Source organism: Tripterygium wilfordii, chromosome 1 (assembly GCF_013401445.1).
Source record: "Tripterygium wilfordii isolate XIE 37 chromosome 1, ASM1340144v1, whole genome shotgun sequence".
NCBI classification, from domain to species: Eukaryota; Viridiplantae; Streptophyta; class Magnoliopsida; order Celastrales; family Celastraceae; genus Tripterygium; species Tripterygium wilfordii.
Window position 1 is genome coordinate 2,941,491 of NC_052232.1, and position 20,390 is coordinate 2,961,880.

At 35.0% G+C, this 20,390-nt stretch overlaps 2 protein-coding genes across 5 annotated transcripts; one reads left to right on the forward strand and one right to left on the reverse strand.

Annotated features, from left to right (window-relative positions):
* Nucleotides 1-7,717: 7,717 nt before the first annotated feature.
* On the forward strand, nucleotides 7,718-15,444 carry LOC120002637 (L10-interacting MYB domain-containing protein-like). 3 transcript variants are annotated; one of them, XM_038851401.1, is made up of 5 exons: nucleotides 7,718-7,872; nucleotides 7,974-8,045; nucleotides 13,590-13,690; nucleotides 14,099-14,455; nucleotides 14,550-15,444. In XM_038851401.1, exons 4-5 carry the CDS (start codon nucleotides 14,099-14,101, stop codon nucleotides 15,204-15,206), a joined length of 1,014 nt encoding a protein of 337 aa, XP_038707329.1. In that variant the 5' UTR covers nucleotides 7,718-7,872; nucleotides 7,974-8,045; nucleotides 13,590-13,690; the 3' UTR covers nucleotides 15,207-15,444. The 3 variants fall into 3 exon arrangements, with proteins under 3 accessions (XP_038707329.1, XP_038707334.1, XP_038707327.1); XM_038851406.1 differs by having other exon boundaries at nucleotides 7,748-7,872; nucleotides 7,981-8,045; XM_038851399.1 differs by lacking the exons at nucleotides 7,718-7,872; nucleotides 7,974-8,045 and adding an exon at nucleotides 8,888-9,129.
* Nucleotides 15,445-16,114: 670 nt separating this feature from the next.
* Nucleotides 16,115-18,612, reverse strand: LOC119985513 (probable glutathione peroxidase 2). 2 transcript variants are annotated; one of them, XM_038829856.1, is made up of 7 exons: nucleotides 18,485-18,612; nucleotides 17,959-18,035; nucleotides 17,801-17,862; nucleotides 17,589-17,707; nucleotides 17,081-17,248; nucleotides 16,944-16,977; nucleotides 16,115-16,336 (listed from the first exon to the last, which is right to left on the reverse strand). In XM_038829856.1, exons 1-6 carry the CDS (start codon nucleotides 18,527-18,529, stop codon nucleotides 16,945-16,947), a joined length of 504 nt encoding a protein of 167 aa, XP_038685784.1. In that variant the 5' UTR covers nucleotides 18,530-18,612; the 3' UTR covers nucleotides 16,115-16,336; nucleotide 16,944. The 2 variants fall into 2 exon arrangements, with proteins under 2 accessions (XP_038685784.1, XP_038685747.1); XM_038829819.1 differs by having other exon boundaries at nucleotides 16,944-16,980; nucleotides 18,485-18,607.
* Between the last annotated feature and the right edge of the window lie 1,778 nt (nucleotides 18,613-20,390).

Sequence of the window (20,390 nt, forward strand, 5' to 3'; positions counted from 1 at the left end):
AAACTTGGCATTGGTAGCTAAGTAAGCTTAGCAAGGGCTTATTACACTTTGAATGTAATTAATTACACTATCAATGTAATACACCACTGGTGAGTAAACTTGACAGTGTTGGTTTATTTAGTTTGGCAAGGACTTATTACACTTTATATGAAAATGTTACGCTATCGATGTAATAAGACATATGTGATTAAATTTGGCATTGGTGGCTTAGTAAGCTTGGCATGGGCTTATTACATTTTAAATGGAATTAATTACATTGTCAATGTAATAAGCAACTGATGAGTAAACTTGACAGTAATGGCTTATTCAGTTTGACAGGGACTTATTACACTTTATATGTAAAATAGTTAGCAATTCTTATTTACATATACGTTAAATCCTTGCCCGTTATTTTGTCATCGTGTCTTCCTCCGATTTATGCTTAGCCTCCATAACTTCCCTTCTCTACACCAACCATATAGCAATGAAGTAAAGTGCTTCAAGCTTAGACTAAATTTTATCTTCATATCCTCAAAAAGAGAAGCGGCCTCCTCTACACTTCCATTCTTCCACAAGGCATCCAAAAGCACCCAAAAACATACTCATGGGGCTTGCAGCCATAATTGGGCATTTTGTCTATCACTTCAATTGCCTTTTTAATCATTCTCGCAAAGGCAAACATCCCCATCAAAATGACAAACAACTTGGGTGTTATGAACTGAGGATTCTCCTTCCTCATTTCTTCCATAAAAGCCCAAACTCATAGTTGTGCCTGTGACCGAATTCTTGCAGAGCCGGATTCATCGCTTGCTCATTGGTCACGACATTGACAAGACCAAACTTCAAACATTGCAATTGAAAAAGCTAGATCAATTGAGAGAAGAAAGATATGAAGAGAGAGAAGATAGCTCTGAGGAGAGAGAACTGCAAAAGTAAAAAAGGAAAGTCTAAGGAGAGACAAGAAAGATTTGTAAAAGTAAAAAATGAAATCCTAAGGAGAGAGAGGCAGAAGAAGCTGAATTTTTTTTCCAATTTTCTAAATTCAGTCAGTTGGCAAGTCTAGGTGGCATGCCACCTAAATTATGGATAATTATGTATGACAAAAGGGTGTTAACATTTACACCCACCCTATATGGCTATGCCTATGTAATCTAGTCATACACATGCAATAAACTCATGTGTTGTCTTATCTTGTTTTGTCTAAATTGGACTCTTTTAAGCTTTACATGCACATGACATATCTTTTAAGTTTTTTGTAGAAGCTTTACATGTGCATGGATATATATATATATATTGGACTCTTCTAAGCTTTACATGCGCATGACATATTTCTTTTCACTTAGAAGAAAGGACATCTATATATGGAGGGACATCCATACCCCGGTCGGCTCTTTGAATCCAAAATCCAGTTGATGGTACATCTGTCTACGAAAAATGTGATGCCACGAGATATCTTGAGTCTTGACATCGTTGAAGAAGCGGAATCCGGACTTGTCTACCATTAGGACCATATTAGGACCATATACAATGCACGTCAGAAATTTTGGACTGCAGAGAAAGCCAGAAAAACCCAAATGCAAGTTGTCATGTCATTCCTACAATGTGAAGGATATATTTTCGAGAGTCGAACAAATGCTGTAACCAATGAGCTTGAAGATTTATTCTTCGCACATCCAGGATCATTAGAGAGATGGTGTGCATTCCCGCACGTGTTATTGATGGACGAAATATATAAAACAAACAGGTACAAGATGCCTCTCCTTGAGATTGTCAGTGTGACTGCAACTAATATGACATTTTGCATAGCATTTGTGTTCATGCACTCAGAAAAAGTGTTCAATTATACCTGGGCTTTAAGGTGTCTGCAATCAACAATGGATGGATGCACCGGTCCACTAGTTATTGTCACTGACAGAGAATTGGCTTTGATAAATGCGTCTGCCCAGGTATTTCCCGAGGCTAAGAAATTACTCTGTAGGTGGCACATTATAGGAATATTGTGAGCAAGTGCGGGCCATCAATAACAGACAAAAAATCTTGGAATGCATTCTACAAAATGTGGAATATGTTGTTGGAATCTGAAACTGAGAATGCGTATGTGTGCAATTTGGCGGACCTTGAGGTAGTGTTACAAAACTTTCCAGGTATGAATTATTATCTCAAGGATGTATGGTTAACACTATATAAGGAGATGTTTGTATTCGTCTAGACCGACAAATATCTGCATTTTGGAAACCAGACAACTAATAGAGTCGAGAGTTAGCATGCCAAGTTGAAACGATACTTGGAGTCATCACAGTCAGATTTGGAGACATCGTTGTTGTTTATTCACCAAGTCATCCAATCACATGACATAGCTATCAAAGCGAGTATTGAGCAAAGCAAAACTATCGTCCAACATCGATTCAATATACCGCACTTCCAAGAATTATATGGTTTCGTTTCAAGCCGCGAATTGCATATGATTTTGAAGGAATTTGAGCGGTCTAAGGATGTCGGAGAAGTTTCATACAAATGCGGATGTCGACTTCGTACGAGCTACGAACTGCCATGTACGCACGAGCAAGCAATATATTTGAACGATGGTCGTCCCATACCAATTGATTCCATAGATAAATTTTGGAGAAAACTTGACTTATCACGGTGTGTGTCTTTTCAAGACGATGACAACAATTGTGACGTCAGCTACAAGTGTTCACAGAACAGTGTAAGCAGCAAACAAGGCATGGTAAATTCAGTATTTTAAGGAAGTTGAGGGAGATAATCACATCATCAACAACTTCAATTCGTGAACCTATTGTCAAGATGAACACTCGAGGATGCCCTTCCTTGAAAAAAAAAGTTGCAACAAATACTCGTGTTAATTCGTCTGCATTAGTGTTCGTTGAGTCTGATTCACTTCATTCTCGGGAACCAAGCAGAAATAGTTATTCGTTTGGAGGCCCTAACTCGAAGGACAGGGAAGACATATCAACTCGTGCGAATACAAATACATTTGAGTTTGTTGAGCCAGATATTTTTCAATTTCAGGAACCAGTGAGACACAGTTGCTCCTCTATTTACAACTACTCTGTACATGCTATGTTCATCAGTTTCCACATATATTACATCCTTACATTATGCATTTACAAGATATAAAACCTGATGAAAATTATGGATTTCAGGCGATAGCTATCTGTCTTGGTATTCATGAAGATGCAAGGGTAACTATCCAGTATATCTTAATAGAAGAGTTACACACATTCAAGACACAGTATGTTGCAATATTTAATAGTGATGACCAGTGGACTTGTGTTTACAACTCACTGAAATTTTTTACATTAGATAGAGGAGCACCGATTAAGCATTGGATGACCATGCCAGACATGGGTCTCTTAATTGCTTCGAAGTTCAATGTGATATTACACGTTTTAAGTGTTGCACAAAGCTTTACATATTTGACACTTCAATCTACTCCACCACCGTCGTATCAACATGTTGCTATCGCTATCGGGTACATAAATAATAATCACTACTTCCAGGTTGCATTGACAGATGGTTACCTGATGCCTCCCATTATGCCTCAATGGGTTCACTTTAGGCATGATTGTGCAGCTACATGAGCGACCCAGTATGCGGAGCGAATTAATGCATTCATGCAGTATATGCGTTCTAGGTTTCCTTCTGAAACCACTGTGTTGGAAGATTAGTAATGTAATATGTGTTAATATGTTTGAATAAATTTGTGTTAAATATCCAAGACTTTTGAGATTAGGAAGATTTTTGTGTTATTAGTATTTAGTAGTTATAACAAGTGTTTTAAGATTTAATACAGAGTTTAGAATATAAGGTTTAAAATTTAGAATCCGAAATACAAAGCTAGTCAAAGGCGATGGGCATTCATAATAGGTTGAGTCCAACTTGAATGTCTGCATAATTCACAATATCCAAAAAGCTATATAATTAATTATATTTTAACATTACAATCATTAAAATAGTTAAGAACACAAAAATCTTTTTTTAAAAAAATTTGACAGATAATTATGCCTAAAAGTGGAGTTTTTTTGCTAATTAACAATTATTAATTAATTAATTAGTGTTATAACAAGTGGTGATATATTGTGGGTGTATCAACAAAAATTATTTGGTCAATAATTATACTGTCATGTGTGAAGGCACTTGTTGGGAACCAAGAATGACTTAATTAGAACTCTCCACATGGCAAAGAGTTGTTAAAGCAGAATTTTAGAACTTTATTGGTAATTTCAACGAATCATCCATGATACATTTGTTTATATCTGTCAAATCCTAGCATTCATCAGGGGACCATTAGTATTGGGCAGCGTGAGGAGCCTTAATTGGGATATAGGGTGGGTATATCAAGTAAATAGGATGGGTATATTTAGAAAGACCCATGACAAAATTATGGACACAAAGCATTTTCGTTTATATAGATCACAATTTAAAAATACCTACATATGTAAATATTACAATCACTTTTAACTTAATTACTACTAATTCATCCTACAAGCAAGGATTCCAACATGTAGTGATTCAAAGTGTTTTTTTACACTTCACCTATAGTACTTAAATCCATCGATCATTATTTTCATATCTTCTTTCCTTTATTCCCTCTCTTCTTTTCTACGTCGTAATCCGGGCCTCTCATTCTGCCGTAATCTTTTCTTACTCAATCTTCATTTCTTCTTGTAACATTCTTTCCGCCATTTTATTTTGTCCTCGTGTAAATTTTTTTTTCTCTTTGGCTAGATTCCTATCACGTATCAGGCACATGAATTTTAGGGCAAAAGAAAAATACTTGATTGAAATTGAAATTAATGTGATCATAAACCAATTGCAAGCACTGGAAGAGAACCACTCATAAAGATCAAACATGAATTTTCGAGAGAAGAAAGAGGAGGAAGAACAAAAGGAGGGAGGAAAATGTGAGATCCAAAAGAGAGAGGAAAATTGTGATTAAGAATGAAAGTTGATATTTTATTATTAAATTTATATATACTAGAGCTACAATGATTCACTAGATGTAGCGGATCATTGTAACAACACTGTAATTTTAGGTGTGTTAAAAATCGAACCAAATCGAAATATAAACAAAAAATCAATCCAAAATTTTTATTCGGTTAGGCTTTTTTGGGTTAAGTGTGGTTTCGATTTTGGGATTTTTTTGATTTTCGATTTAGTGTGAATTTTTTTTATTTCCAAATTGAAAAATCAAAGTTCATTATATGTTTTATGTATATATAATATTGCTTGCTCTCTTGTGTATTGGACAGGAGATCAACCGCTTCTGACACTCAGAGTTCCACCAAGTATGACAAAAATATTGGAGACCTTCTACACTGGATAGGAGATTTGTCAATCCTAAATTATGGGAATAGGAGTGTTTATGGTGATGATAATGATGATGTGTGTATACACGTGTGTGAAGACTTGCTAATAGTCCAAAGATTTTGATATGAGATTGCACAAAATCTGACCTTCCGCCAAATGAGCTGTGTGCAGTCCGAGAACATAAAAACGCTTGTTCAATGTTGCATTCGTGAAAAGGACTTAGAATTTAATTTGTGTCAAATGAGAAAAGTAAACGATAGAAGACTAACACCAGAATGATAGTACTTCTATTAACAAAATGAAAAATAACACATCATTGAAATGCATTAGGATTTTCATTGAAATACATCATGAAATGTATGAAATAATGTGTATTACAAGTTAAAATAAATATAGCCATAAATTTTCAATTCCATAAATTTTACTTCCTCATTGATTTTAATTCATATAAAAACTTAAATTCTCTTAAGATTTATCAATGAAGAAAAACCTGCCTTGTAGCACATGAGCTACAAAGTAGTATCTAAAATTTAAACATTTCAAAAGTTGATAAATTTTTTCAGAGGTATTTCTCAACTATATGTATCCAAACTTTTTATCAAGTAAATGCAACAAATAATGAAGATGACCATCAACTACTGAGCAATGTAAAGACATTCAATGAGCTATTAACATTAATGACCATGAGATCAAAATGATAATTTATTTATTTTTAAAATTAATTACTAAATGTATTAAATAAAGTTCACCATATTTTTTTGAACAATGGTAGCATGTAATTTTTAAACCAGACCAAATATTTAGCAAATTGTTGATGTCAATCTACTAAGGAGGAAATAGTAAACTCTAAATGAGGGAAATGTACATATAAATAAGAACAAAAGACATCTAATGAAGAGACAAGAAGCTATTGTGAAAGTCAAAAAAGCCCTCAATTCGGGTCAATATCGCGTCTTCCTTTTTTCGTAATCATTTTGGCTGAAAATAGGTGGCGGTGGTGCACTCCTATCTAATGAGAGTTGTTGATGGTGGTGTCTAGTTGTCAGCTGGTAGTCTAGGTGATTGGATTGGCAAGATTTTCACTCAAAGGTGCATGATATCCAAAAGTTTTTGGTTGTTGAGGCGGACGATAGTTGGAGAGGCTTGAATTATGGTCAGAGTGGTTAAACAGAGTATTTCTGTGGGTTTCCAACAACGATTTTAAAGTGTAGGGGCTGTAGGGTTTGAATGAGAGAAGGAAATTTTTTCTTTCTTTTTTTATTCCGAAGTACTACATGTGCATAATTTATGCAATCATAATGTGCCCATAACTAGGTGGCATGAGAAAAATGTGGGGACCATAACTAACTAGGTGGCATGAGAAAAATGTGGGGACCATAACTAGGTGGCATGGGGAAAAGTGTGGGAACCATTTAGAGTTAACATACCACCTAGATTATAAACAATTATGAATACCAAAATTATGAACATATATCATTTTGTTTTTTTTTTTTTTGATACAAGTACAATTACAACATACGACACACCACCAGATCAAGCCTATGAAAGTACAAGTGTCAACAGACCTCACGAAGGAGACACAAATCAAGCCCACGCAGGGGCAGACTAAGCCCACACACGTCCTTGTAAATATTCGGAGCAGGTGAGACTAGAACTCATGACCTCAGTCAGGGACATGCAAAGTCATTGCCACTCAACCAATGACTCATTTGCTATATCATTTTGGTTTTTGGTTTTTGGTTTTTTATTTTTACATGCCATATGTGATATTTTTTCAGTTTTAAAATTTTAAATTATTTTTGTCATATTAGATAGTATGCCATTATTTAAATTCGTCTTTTTTCATTAACTACCACACGGGACTTCGACGACAAAAGAATTATTAATGGTGTATCGGGTTTTGGAGGTGTTTTAAGAGGATGAGTAAAAGAAGGATCTAGCCACATTTAATTTAAAATTTTGTGTTTCTCACTTTCTTGTTTGTGGTTATGTAATAAAAAATTTTGGAAATAATTTTTAATTATTATCTGTTTAATTGTTGATGAATTATTTTTAACGTTGGAGGAGGGCCTGTAATAATGGGCCAATTGAAATGGTCTTTTTAAAATGGGTTTGTAAAATATTTTATTATAATTATATATCTTTAATTTTAATTAATTATTTTTATTTAAAAATTATTTATTATTTATTTTGCATTATTTACATTTGTTATAATTAAAATACTTATTAATAAAAATTCAACAAAATATTACCAAACATTTATTCAGCATATCTATTATCCAACATTTTTATTATGATCATTTCTACTATTATATGTGCTACTTTCAATATACTCTATCAAACTAGGCCTACATGTTTTAAATATAACATTTTTATATTATTTAAATTTGACAAGAAAAGAGGTATTGTTTTCCAAAATATTTCGGTGTTCTTGCGAAAAAACTTTCCCACGAAAATTTTCAGTCATAGAGCCAAGTAATCGAGGGGTTCTATAAACCCTATCACTAAGAAATCGAAGTTGGCACTCACCAAGTTTACCGTCGTCATCGTCGACGGAAGAAGGTAAAGCGCCTCGATCTACTCCATTGCGTTTGTACTATTCATATCTCTCATTCTTCGATTTCTTATTAATTAGTTTTATTTCAAAAAAATTTTGCGATAAGGGAGTAGATTCTTGTGGTTTTTGGAGGTTCGAGAAGCGACCTTGCGTGGAGATTACGGGATCTATATTCACGGTGAGTTATTTACTTTGCCTGCTGGTTTGGATTCTAACAATTTTGATATCCAGTGGTAGCCACAACAGATTGGGCACATAATTAGGGTTTTTGTGATTATTTTAATTTCTGCAATAATTGTTCTCCTTTTTTCTTGAGAAGGGATTTGATTCTCGTGCATATATATATACACAGAGTTTTAATTTGAGCCTTCTAAGATGGAGACCAAATGAGAGAGATCTTGATGGAAGACATGAGGGGAGAACAAGTCATAAGTCTTTTAATACCCAATTGTTTTTTATATTTTTCACAATCTCATCCATTATAAAAGAACCCAAAACTTTGTTTTTCCGTGTTTGGCTTCCTCTTTTGTTTTCTCCTGTCACAGTTTTGCCAACTGATGCTATTCTATTTGTTTCACACACCTTCTGGTTGATATGGTTGTTGTTCATTGACAATTTAGAAAAAAACATAAGTAATTGGGAAGTTGCAACAATAGCATTATGGTGAAAGTCAAATAATTTTTTTTTTTCATTTTTTGAAAATTGCAGACTCTTTTTATTTTTTAATTATGAGTCAGATAGAAAAACGATTTCTGCTACTTCCTATGCACTGTTGCAAAAATCGGGTTAGTCAGCCGACTAGTTGTTAGGCGGCGCTTGCCGCTTCGACTAAAGGTTAATCGGACCACTTAATAACTAGTCGGATCTAGTCGCGCCTAATCGGATCTAGTCGAACCTAGTCAGCCTAGGTCTTTTTTTTGGGCATGGGCCTTTTTTTGACTGGGCCTGTTTTTTTTGCCCCAATTTGCTTCTTTCGGCCCAGTTTATCATTCAAGTCCAATCACAACAGCCCAAAAACTCCCTCTTCTAGTCTTCTGCTGCGCGACTTCACCTTCCAATTGCAGATGCTTGAACCCTAAAATTCGCATACGTATATTCTTCGCTTGTCGCGCTGGGGATTCGACTCGGTTCTGTGCTATTCACTTGATCTATTCTTTGCCGTCGCTTGTTCTAGTCTCTGCTGGAGTTATTCTGTATTCTCTTTCATTTGGTTCTAGAGGTGTTCCTGTTCGTCGGTTGTTCTAGTCTGCTGGTCGACTCAGGTTCTGTATTCTATCTGCTATTCTTGTACCCTCTCGTGTTCTGTACTCTGTCTTCTAGTCTCTGATGTTGTGTTCTTCGATTCAATCCTTTGAAGAGTCTCTGCACTTGTGTTCTGTCTGTTGTGTTCTGTGTTCTGTACTTGCATTATCTAATTAGTTCAATCAAATACACTCATATATATATGTGTGTGTGTGTGTGTGTGTATTGACTGGATGATTTTTTCATTTATATTGTGTTTTTCACACACATATATATATATGATATGTATTGCATATATCTATTTATCTATTTTTTTAATTAAAAAAACTCAAAACGATTAATCCGATTAATCCCCGACTAGTCCCCGATTAATCCAATTAATCCCTAGTCCCCTGAATCGCCTAGCGGCCGACTAGCGATTTTTGTAACCATGCTCTATTTATCATTAAAGGACATTCAACTCTAATAGAAAGTCTTCTCAATGTAATACAATTTGGTTATAAGGTGGAAGTGCTGTCTCTTCTTTTTGTTGATAATGGATGTCCCTTTTCCCTTTAATTTTCAATTTGGATAAAAAATTACAATAACTTGTTTATCTGTTATTGATTAAGGATGAACTTGTCGTTGATTAAATTTGAAATTCCTCTTTTGTTGTTGCTAGCTAGCAAACTTGATTTCTTTACTCATTAATTTTGTCTTGCTTTATGTGTTTTCTGAGCTCTTTCTATTTCATTTTGTTAATTGTTTATGGTACAAAGTTGGTCTGTTGTTATTGCTCATATGCAAAACAAATTGATCAAGTCCACAGTTTGCATTAATCTATACATTTCCATATATCTGAGGAGATTTTTAATAGTTGAAGTTATGGATTAGATTTGGACTAGCAAAAATAGCGTAAGTGAATATGATAGTGGGATGAAGAAGTTCCTTGATATTGCTTTTGATTGTGAAGAATTAGAAGATCACTTGATTGGGAACGGCATTAGTGAACATTACAAGCATTGGGATTGTCATGGGGAATCTAGTCTAACATCAAAATCACAACCTGGTGAAGCATGTTGTAGTCTTTTTGGTGCTATGGTGAATGATGGTTTCTATACATTTGTTCAAGAGACATGTAAATCTTAACCAAGATGGGGAATGTGCTGGATATGGTTTTGGATCTGACCAGCCAGAGATTGGAAGTAGGGAGCATGAAGGGAATTAACCCCCCTTGAGGGTTACTAAAACATACAAATGAGTGAACCGTTGTATCGGGATTGTAAAAAGTATGCCAAGTTGGCGATTTTGCTTCAGTTATATTATAAAGTGTATGAGTGGATTATCAAACAAGGCTATAATGATGATGATTGACATGATAAGAGATTTCTTGCCTGAAGGATCCAAAGCTATGTTGTGCATATGAATCTAGACAGATTGTCAAGGATAATGCAAATAAGGATGTGTGCAATGTTTTTGGGGCTTCTTGGTGGATAACAAATGAATCTGAATTTTCTTTGCAAAATTCATCAACCACAACTGGAAGTAAGAGTCGAAAAGCTGAAAAAATCTTAGGTTGTTTCTAGTAAAGAAGCAGCTTCAAAAACTCGTTATGTCATCTATCACTGTTTAGTTCATGAGATGGCATAAAGAGGAACACAAGAACCAGTATGGCATGTCACGACATCCTGCAAACTCTTTGGCATGGGACCAATTTGATGAGCAGTATTCTGACTTTGCTTCAGATCCTTGGAATGTTTGACCAGGGTTAATATTTTTGGGAACATGAATGTAAACCATAGCATGTGGCTAGTTATTTTGATTCTATATGACTTTCTTCTGTGGTTGTGCTTAATGCAATCACTACTTATTCCAGGAAAAGACCAACCATGTAGTAACATTGATGTGTACTTGCAACCATTGATAGAGATATTACAAGACTTATATGGGAGTTTGGTGCCAACACTTGTAAGTTATGATAGTGTGAATGGAGAAACTTTAAAATTGTGAGTGGCATTATTATGGATCATAAGACTTCCCTGCTTATGCAAATTTGTCTGGATAGAGAACTAGAGGACAATTAGCATGTCCAACCTGTAATTACGAAACTACTCTAAATGATTGGAGAATAGTAAGAAATGGTCTTACTTGGATCATCATCGTTAGTTGGACTCTAATGATCATTATCGAAAAGATACAACAACATTTAATGAGTCCGAGGAAATTAGAACTGCTCCACCAATTCATTCTGGCTCTAATATCGTAACCAATTGCATGATGTTAATGTGGTACTTGGGAAAAAGAGAAAAGGAACCTATACAGAAGGTGGAAAACAATGAAAAAAGAAAAGCATATTCTTATCTTTACCATATTGGCACTATAATGCGTTGAGACATAATCTCGATGTAATGCATATAGAGAATAACTTTTGTGACAACATTATCGTAACATTGTTGGATATTGAGGCAAATCTAAAGACCATCTTAAGGCTTGCTGGATTTACGCGAGATGAAAATTTGTGATGAGCTTCATCCACAACATCGCGGTACTAGTAAAATGTACTTGCCACTAGCATACTGCCTTACTGGATGACAAACAAAGAGAGAGAAATCTTTTGTATTGTGTTGAAGAAAGTGAAGGTTCCTGATGGTTATTCATCAAATACCCCCTCCATTGTCAGTTTTGGAGAACGTAGAATCATGGTTTAAAGAGTCTCGAAGGGTATATTTTAATACAAGAGCTTCTTCCTATAGCCTTACATGGTCTGCTCCCTTGAAATGTTACGTTGATTTTGATTCAGATTTGCAACTATTTTAGAACAATCTTTTTGAAAGTTATAAATGTGAACAAGTTAGAAAAACTGGAACTGCAAATCCCCCAAACACTCTGTGATTTAGAAAGGATTTTTTCTCTATCTTTCTTTATTATTATGGCTCATCTATCGTTCATTTGGTTAGTGAAAGTGGACTTTGTAGACCTGTTCACTATCGAGAGGAATAGTGTACATCACAACTATTGCACTCTTTTTTAATCTATTACATGTTATGTTTGAAGGGGAAATTGGAAGAACGTATGCAGCAAACTCTACTTCCAAGTTCCAACTACATATATTCTAGTTGTCGTTTTGTAGTGATTTTTCTATTATCCCCATGATAAGGTTGCAATTACAGATGCATAACAATACCTGTAGTTTCTGGCTATTGTTTTCATAACACTGGTTATTTAGCCTTGAGATAAACTATAATTGTACTACTGGTTGCTGCTTATGCTCCTTTCTTAGTAATTCAACTACTTTGCGGGCATTGGTATCTCACCCTCTTTTCCGATGGGGAAAATTTGATAAGAAGAACAATGCCTGCTGCTTCTTAGTTTGATACCATCCTTTATGGTGGAACTAATGTGATGTAGTTTTTGGACTACCGATGTAGATTTGTGTACGATTGAGCAACCAAAACCTTAACCCCCAAATTAAGCCGAAAAATTAAGAACCCTAGGACAAAATTCACAATTCTCAGGTCTGAAACTAAAACAAAATTCTTGGATTTTTTGAATCAACCAAAAACGACCCTGAATCTCTTAGGTAGGGTTGGATAAACTCACTTTCCCCTCTCAGGCCTCAGCCTCTCACCGAGCGTGTCAAGGAATCTCTCCTATAGCAAGTTTGTATAAAACTCTCATTATATTATTTCATGACTTACATCCATATATATAGATTCCTAGTACTCCTAATTACATAAGAAACTTCCTTCAAATAAAACTAGGATCCCTAAAAGTACACTAATATGACTCTAATTATAACTAGGACTTGACTTAACAAAATAACCTAATAAAAGACTCTCAAAACAAATAACCAATACTAAATTCGAAATTCCAGCACACCTGGAAATTCCGACAATACCCTTACTAAGAAACTTGGTTAAAATAGACTCGATAATAGACTAACTTATGAAAGACTATATTAATGGTCCTCCTGCATCATAATGTTTGGGGATTGGAATGACTTATCCATGTTAATCTAGGGTCTGTTCCTTTAGTAGTGAACTCTTGGTATTCTGTTAATGGATGCTGCTTCTTAGTTTGATACCATCCTTTATGGTGGACCTATGTTTGGGGATTGGAAAGACTTATCCCTGCTAATTTAGGGTCTGTTCCTTAGTAGTGAACTCTTATTCAGATATTATTGATGCGTGTGGGTTCTACATTTGTGATTGGTTGTGTGCCAAGAGTTGCAGTGTCTTGTTCTAGCCTCTTGTGGTCTTACAACTCAATGTTCGTTGTTGAGAATAGATGTTTAATAATGGATTAGAAATTTGAAGGTTCAACGATTCTTTACAAATTTGTCTTTCGTGATTTCAAAGATTTATTGTTGTTAATTTTTAGGGTTTTGTTAGAAGACTTGAAATTATGCAATAACACTACTTCTGAATGAGTTGTTTTGTGTGACAGATTACTTAAGTCCAATTTGTGCATAATGTCTAAGCTTACTTCCTCATCTATTCAGGGCTCTTGTTCTGCAATGGAATCCAGATTCCAGAGGTCTTTACATTGGGTGAGCCTGTCAAAAAGGAGATAAGAAAGCGATTATTGTTATATGTGAAAGAGGTGTGAGCTATTTTTCAATGTGTTACTTTAGTTTTTTATGAACTGTAGTAGTCTTTCTGGATATGGACATGCTTGAAAAAGTAAGAGAGAATGAATTCCTTTGAATTAGGAATGATTAATTTATGACATTTCGTTATTTCAATAGGAAAAGCCATTCTGTCAATTTAGCTATAAAAATATAAAAAAAAATATTAATATGCATGTATTGCCCAGAATCATGCTATAGTTTTTATTTAATATGGGTACATCAAATGCTTGGTGCCTATAAGGAAAAAAAATGGGAGGGGAACTAGTGCTAGTACTTGTCATTCATTCATCTCTTTCTTGGTTGGATTTAATTCAATTTTTCCAAAAGACAATAATTTTCAATTGTTATTTTCTTAATGTTGTTTTTTTTTTATGCTTAAGATGTCAGGAAAAGGGAAAGCCAAAATGACCCCAAATGAGGATTGTGAGATCGACAAAGTTAAATGGGATGATGAGAAAACTCGATGCTTGATAGATTTATGTGTTGAGGTTATGAAAGCTGCAAAGCGAGTTCCTGGCACTCGAATCCCAAAATTAGAATGGGTAGATATTGCCATCGAATTTAATAACAGAACAGGTTTTAACTATCCTAGACGGTCCTTAAAAAATAAATGGGATATGCTGAGAAAGCAATGGACCTTGTGGACAAACATGGTTGGTAAAGATACAAGTTTGAGATGGGATTCTGTGAGACAAACTGTGGATGCAACTGATGAATGGTGGGAGGAAAAAATCAAGGTACGCGAAAAATTGATTTCACATTAAAAATGATGCAAGCATCTGTTATGATATATATATTTACTCTAATGTTTCATATACTATTATGTTGCAGGAGGATAAGGACTATGCAAGGTTCCGCAAACATGGTTTTAAAAATAAAGCAGATCTTGAGTTTTGTTTTACAGGGAGCTATGCTACTGGATCATCATGCCTAGCACCTCCAATGCTTGGTGATGGGTTGGGTACTTGGTTTGGGGATGATACAAACATACCAGAGCAAACGAATTCTGTTGTCAACCTTGAAGCCACACCAATCACAATCAATTTGGAAGGCGCAGTTGATGAGATTTCTTCTCCAAGTTCGCCAACAAAAAATATTCCATGTACACCTTCACAAGTGTCTAGATCAAGTGGTAAAAGGTCATTCGAGGGATCTGCAAACAAGTCCAAGAAGAAGCCATCAATAAACAGTGTAGACGAACGTGAGGCAATTGCGAGACTTGTTACTGCAGTTGAAACTCAGGTTGCTTTCAATACAAAATCTCAATGGAGTGCTTCGAAAGAAAGGGCTGAAGTTGCCATGGACATCTTAAAAGGTATGAAGAGAGCGCATCCAATTTCTAATAAGCTCTATTTCTTTGCAATGGACTTATTTGCAGACAATCATGCAAGGGATATGTTCATTGCTTGTGAACCAGAATTACGATTGGCTTATCTGGAACATAAATTCCTCCAAAGCGTTAGCGGGCAGCAGTTGGGTGATTTATGAATTTTGGTTAACTTGGAACTTAACATAAAATTTGTACTTCATTTGTATAATTATTATGCTTAACTTGTGTGTTATTTCGATGAAGAGTTGAAAGGGAGGTTTTATGAATTTATATTGGTAGTTATGATTATGAACATGTTAGGAATTTTAGCATAATGCTCCGCTTGTTAGGCGGAAAACATGTATTTTGGAATAACTTTTCTTATTTTCCAGTGTTTGATTGGGGAAAAATAAGAATTTTGATGAAGATAAAAGCCTAGGCCAACGAAAAACTAAAGCGGATGTTGTTTTCTTTCACGGTCTCAGACCTTCTCCTCTCTCAACTCCGTTTGTCTTCAGGGCTTTCTCCAGATCATCTTTGATATCTCACCTTGGCTTTCCATAATGCTTGTTTGTCTCTCTCCATTAGATCAGGTTAGCGGGTTTCTCTAGATCGTTTTTGGTAAGAACTTATATTGATAGTTAATGGTACAATTTTTATATTATCCTCTTTTTGTCTTTTTAGAAAATAAAACAATATTTTAGAATAAAGATAAAAAAAAATTGTGGAGAACAGCAATTCTTACCATTTTGATGAGTTTAGTTTAGTGGTTAGAATGAGTTTGGGATTTCACCATTCAAAATTCAACCAAATAAAATAATATACTAATCACATTGTTATCTCATCCTCATTCCCCCTCAAAACACCAATCAAATAGTCTGTTAATATTTTAGTGATGTGTAAATAAAATTCTCTAGATTAATTTGGTAGCGATTTCTCGCTATTGATAATCTTCAAAAAAAAAAAAGGGCATGTTATAGTCAATAGATGCAGTCTATGCATGAAGAACCTTAGACCTTCAAACTTTCACCCACCTACTAGCAAGGAATGTGTACATGGCCAAACACGATAAAAAAAGAATCCTTCTTTTAAAAAAATTTCACTAGGCAATCTCAAAGCACACAATACAAATAATTAACAAGAAAATTATAACATCTCCATACTGCAAGAGCATTGTACACGGGTGTTGTTCTTAATGTTTAAATCAAGTAACGTATTGGGACAACAAATCATGACTTTAATTGAAATGTGAAGAACAGTAATATTCTTTATGCTCCATGAAATTCCAAGAGACATATAATTTCAGGTCCTGCAGAATTCAAGATAGGTAACAGTCAATTTGTAATATGTGAACAATAGTTTATAAGATAAAACCCAAAACAAATATGCTAACCTAATCTGCGCAAATTCATCATGAGACGGAGTGACAGTAAGGTTAATGTTGATTAATATGCGAATTGACCATAAAAAAATGTTCGAAAAGTTTACACTATAACTTATTTTATGAACACGTTAAGAAAAGAGGACATGGCAACACAGTTGTATAAAGCATATACATCATCATATTCATCCTAACCATTTTCTGGAATCCAATCATCATTAGCCAGACAATAGGAGTAGCTCTTTTGTTCACGTTCAGCTTGTTTATTTAAGGAGCACAAGAATCTTAATCAACAAATGAATGCAAATAAGCTCTTATCGAGCTCAATCAAACAACAGACATCATAGTGGGAGACAATGTGTTTGTCAGCTTAATTCATCAAAAGACAGCCAATATAGTTTGATTTTAATCATACTATTAGAAACCCAAAAGTTTTCCTGCTACATGTGCAGTATGACAGCTACTGCATCCGGTAGGCAACGGACAATAAAAGTTCATTCAGAAGGAAAGGCAACTAAAGCTTTCGAATTTCTACCTCATGAAGAAGATCCCAAAAGATTTTGTATGTCCTTCTGCAAAAGTAAAAAATAAAAAGCAAAATAAAGCTATCAGCCACAGTGGATGGCCCTTTCTCAGAGAGAGGCATAATCAAAAGATAAGAGAATTCCTAACCTCAATTTTAAGAGGAGATGTAGTAGGTGCATATCGCTCCACAACCTTCCCTTCCTTGTTCACTAGGAACTTTGTGAAATTCCATTTGATTGCATCTCCAAGAAATCCTCCCTTTTCTGATTTTAGAAACTTGTAAAGGGGTGCCACATTTTTCCCATTCACATCAACCTAACATTAAGATGAAAGAAGACATCAAAAGCTGTGGCATTTGTCTTCACACTTTTGAACAATCGATGGCTTCCCAGTACAGAAGAATAAAATTCTTCGATTAATTCAACAACCTTCTGTCAAAGAAGAAGGTCATAGCAAAAATCAGTTTAGGATGGCAACTGTAGAGAGGGTTGGGGTTTTTGCATGCTGAGAACTAACTCAGGGGTTTGGGGTGGGATCAAGAAAAAAAACATTGTAATTTATGACAGCTCATCTACAAAAAGTAATTCCAAGGAGTGATTATGCGAAAAATCACTCTCCATTTTTCAGATTCTCTAAAGTATCCGAGTCAGATTACCTTGTCAAATATAGGGAATTCAGCTTTGAACCTCGTGCATACCACTTCTTGAATCTCATCATTGTTTCCTGGTTCTTGTCCTCCAAACTGATTGCAAGGAAATGCCAAGATCTCGAAGTCTACAAGAGAAGTGTCAATCCAAAAATTTCAAAAAATCACTAGCCCCAAAAAATTCATACGAAAGAATCAACAAGGTTTATGTTGATTCTTACCTTTGTTTTTGTACTTTTCATACACAACATTCAACTCCTTGTAGTTAGTTTGCGTTAAACCACTGCAAGGAAGAATTATAAAACATACGGGAGGGCGAAGAAGAATAGCAACAGAACAAGGTATAGACAAAAATCAGAAACAGATCCACTAAGATTACCACTGTGAAGCAACATTCACAATCAGAAGAACCTTCCCCCTGTATTGACTCAGACTTACATCATTTTCACGAATATCCTGTGATTTAGTCGAAGAATTAATTGATAATAAATAAACTAGTAAAATTCCTCTCTATTGAACATTCAGAAATGTGCAAAACTTCATTCCCAACATAAATTCATTCACCCCACAAAACAAAGGAAACAGTAGATCGGTTATATATCAAGAAACCCCTATTCACCTGCTACCTCCTCTTTCTTCTTTCTGATCTTTCTTAGTGTCCAAACACAATCAGACACAGATTACAAAATATATAAATATTTTAAAAAATTGCCAAGGAAAAGTCCAAATTCTGTATGCCTGAATTCATTTTCAATCTTATAAGTTAATAACATTCAATTAAGAAGAACACAAATCAATCATCTCCTTTCTCAGCTTTCCCTCAGCTTTTTCGGCAACCAAACAATAATAACGAAAATAAACTGAAATTAGAAGGGTTAAACTTGTGCAAAATCAAACAAAAATACCTTGACAGTGAAGTCATATATGGATTGAGGAGAATCCGCAGCCATGTTTTGAGCAGAGAAGGAGAATATGGGTATCTGTTATCATATAAAGAAGAATATGTATGCCAAATTCAAAGACGACAGCTCCGTCTACAGACTAGAATATATTATTGATAAAAAAAAAAAGAAATAATATATATATTATATTACAAAATGAAAATGCCATCTGCATTAAATTCCCTTTTAACATATTCCCTATGTTATTTTAAGAAATGAAAATGAGTATACGATATTTTTATTAATTTGACAACATCATTGAGGAGGTTGAGTATATATACATTAATGCTCTTCTAGATCACAAGTTGAGCATGGGATCTTCATCCCATCTTTTCTGGATGGTACTGGAAAATTTCCGGTTGTCTCGTCTCTCCTAACTTTTCTTTTCATGTTGAAAACTGAGGTTAATATAATTATTGGCCACCGAAAGAAGATCAGTGTTTCAATTTGGCCACCAAATGCGGCTTAACTTATGGCCTTTTGAACATGCACAAGAAAGGCGTGGTCTAGATATTGAGATCTTATATTGTGCATTTAGTGGGTGTTGGTTTGATATTAGTGCATATTACATCTCTGCTCTCCAAGGCTCAAGATGATGTATTACACAAGAAATCAGGGAAAGTTTATCTTTACTTTCCAAAACTTATTACCCGCCTCCTACAATACAAGAAGAGACCGCTTCGGACGGGTGATATTGTTAGCACCAGAAACAAAAGAAAGTACGCGAAACAAGAACTCACAGCAAGCAAGGATCAAACACAGAGAACTTCAGCGGCGCTATATTAATTGTATCAGTGAAAACATAACATAATGTGTGTGTTTGGTGAAGCGTTGAGGGGAGCTTATAATCCAACGGTCCCACTTTTCTATAACGCTTCACCAAACAACTCGTATAAGCTAGAGGTAACGTCCTCAAATCGCTATATTTATCGGTGTAAAAAATAATCTTCAAAACGAAGATTATTTCAAAGTGATAAAGGAAAAGGGGGTATCGTGTTTGGCGTTGCAGTAGCAGGAGAAACCTCAAATCGACACCAGCTCATCTCATCTTATCGGATCCAACCGGATCTTACCCATTCAGGCTGGCTCTTCACTCTCTCGGTCAGGTTCGTGTTTGGTGGTGCAGTTGTAGGTGGAACACAAAATCGACAACAGTAGGAAGTCGTCATCTCATCGGATCCAACCAGCCACTCAGTCTGAATCTTCACTCTCGGTAAGGTACATGCTCATCTAACTCTTGACTCAGTTACCTGTAATCTTTGACCCTCTCTTGTAAACTAGGGTTTACCTGCTATGTTTATACTTGGTTTGATATAATATTGATTGATCTAGTTTACTTATTGATGTATTATTCAATTGAGTCAATCAGAAACCAGCTTTATGATATTTTACTAATTCACAATTATGTTGTATATGTTATTCATGATATTTTTCTGTGATGACTTGTATGGCTTTGAAGTTGGTGATGAACAATTGTTATTGTATTCCAGGAAACAATCTGAGAGGAGCTTGATTAATTCAACTTGCACAAATGAATCTTAAGGATTCAGACATGAATAATGAATCATGGTTCTCATTTTCTATTGTTTTCTTATTTTATTTTGAGGGATAGGATTCAGGGACAAGGCTTAGGTGCATTCTTGATATGTTTTGTTAAAAATTCTTGCCTTATTTTTCTATGATCATTTTTGTTTTAGATGTCAAGAAAGGGAAAAGATAAATTATCCATCAATGAGGGTAGTGAGAATGAGAGAGTCAAATGGGACGACGGGAATACCCGCATATTGGTAGACATTTGTGTTGCCGTCATGAAAGCCTCAAAAAGGGCTCCTGGAATTGGAATCCCAAAACTAGAATGGGATGATCTTAT

What these genes read in the sequence shown, in the direction of transcription:
- LOC120002637 (XM_038851401.1), top strand. Translation starts at nt 14,099, where the DNA reads ATGTCAGGAAAAGGGAAAGCCAAAATGACCCCAAATGAGGATTGTGAG. An exon ending in GGTGGGAGGAAAAAATCAAG is followed by an intron (nt 14,456 to 14,549) that starts GTACGCGAAAAA and finishes ATTATGTTGCAG; the next exon opens with GAGGATAAGGACTATGCAAG.
- LOC119985513 (XM_038829819.1), bottom strand. Translation starts at nt 18,529, where the DNA reads ATGGCTGCGGATTCTCCTCAATCCATATATGACTTCACTGTCAAG. An exon ending in GTGAATGTTGCTTCACAGTG is followed by an intron (nt 17,863 to 17,958) that starts GTAATCTTAGTG and finishes TCTTCCTTGCAG; the next exon opens with TGGTTTAACGCAAACTAACT. An exon ending in CATCTCCTCTTAAAATTGAG is followed by an intron (nt 16,981 to 17,080) that starts GTTAGGAATTCT and finishes TTACTTTTGCAG; the next exon opens with AAGGACATACAAAATCTTTT.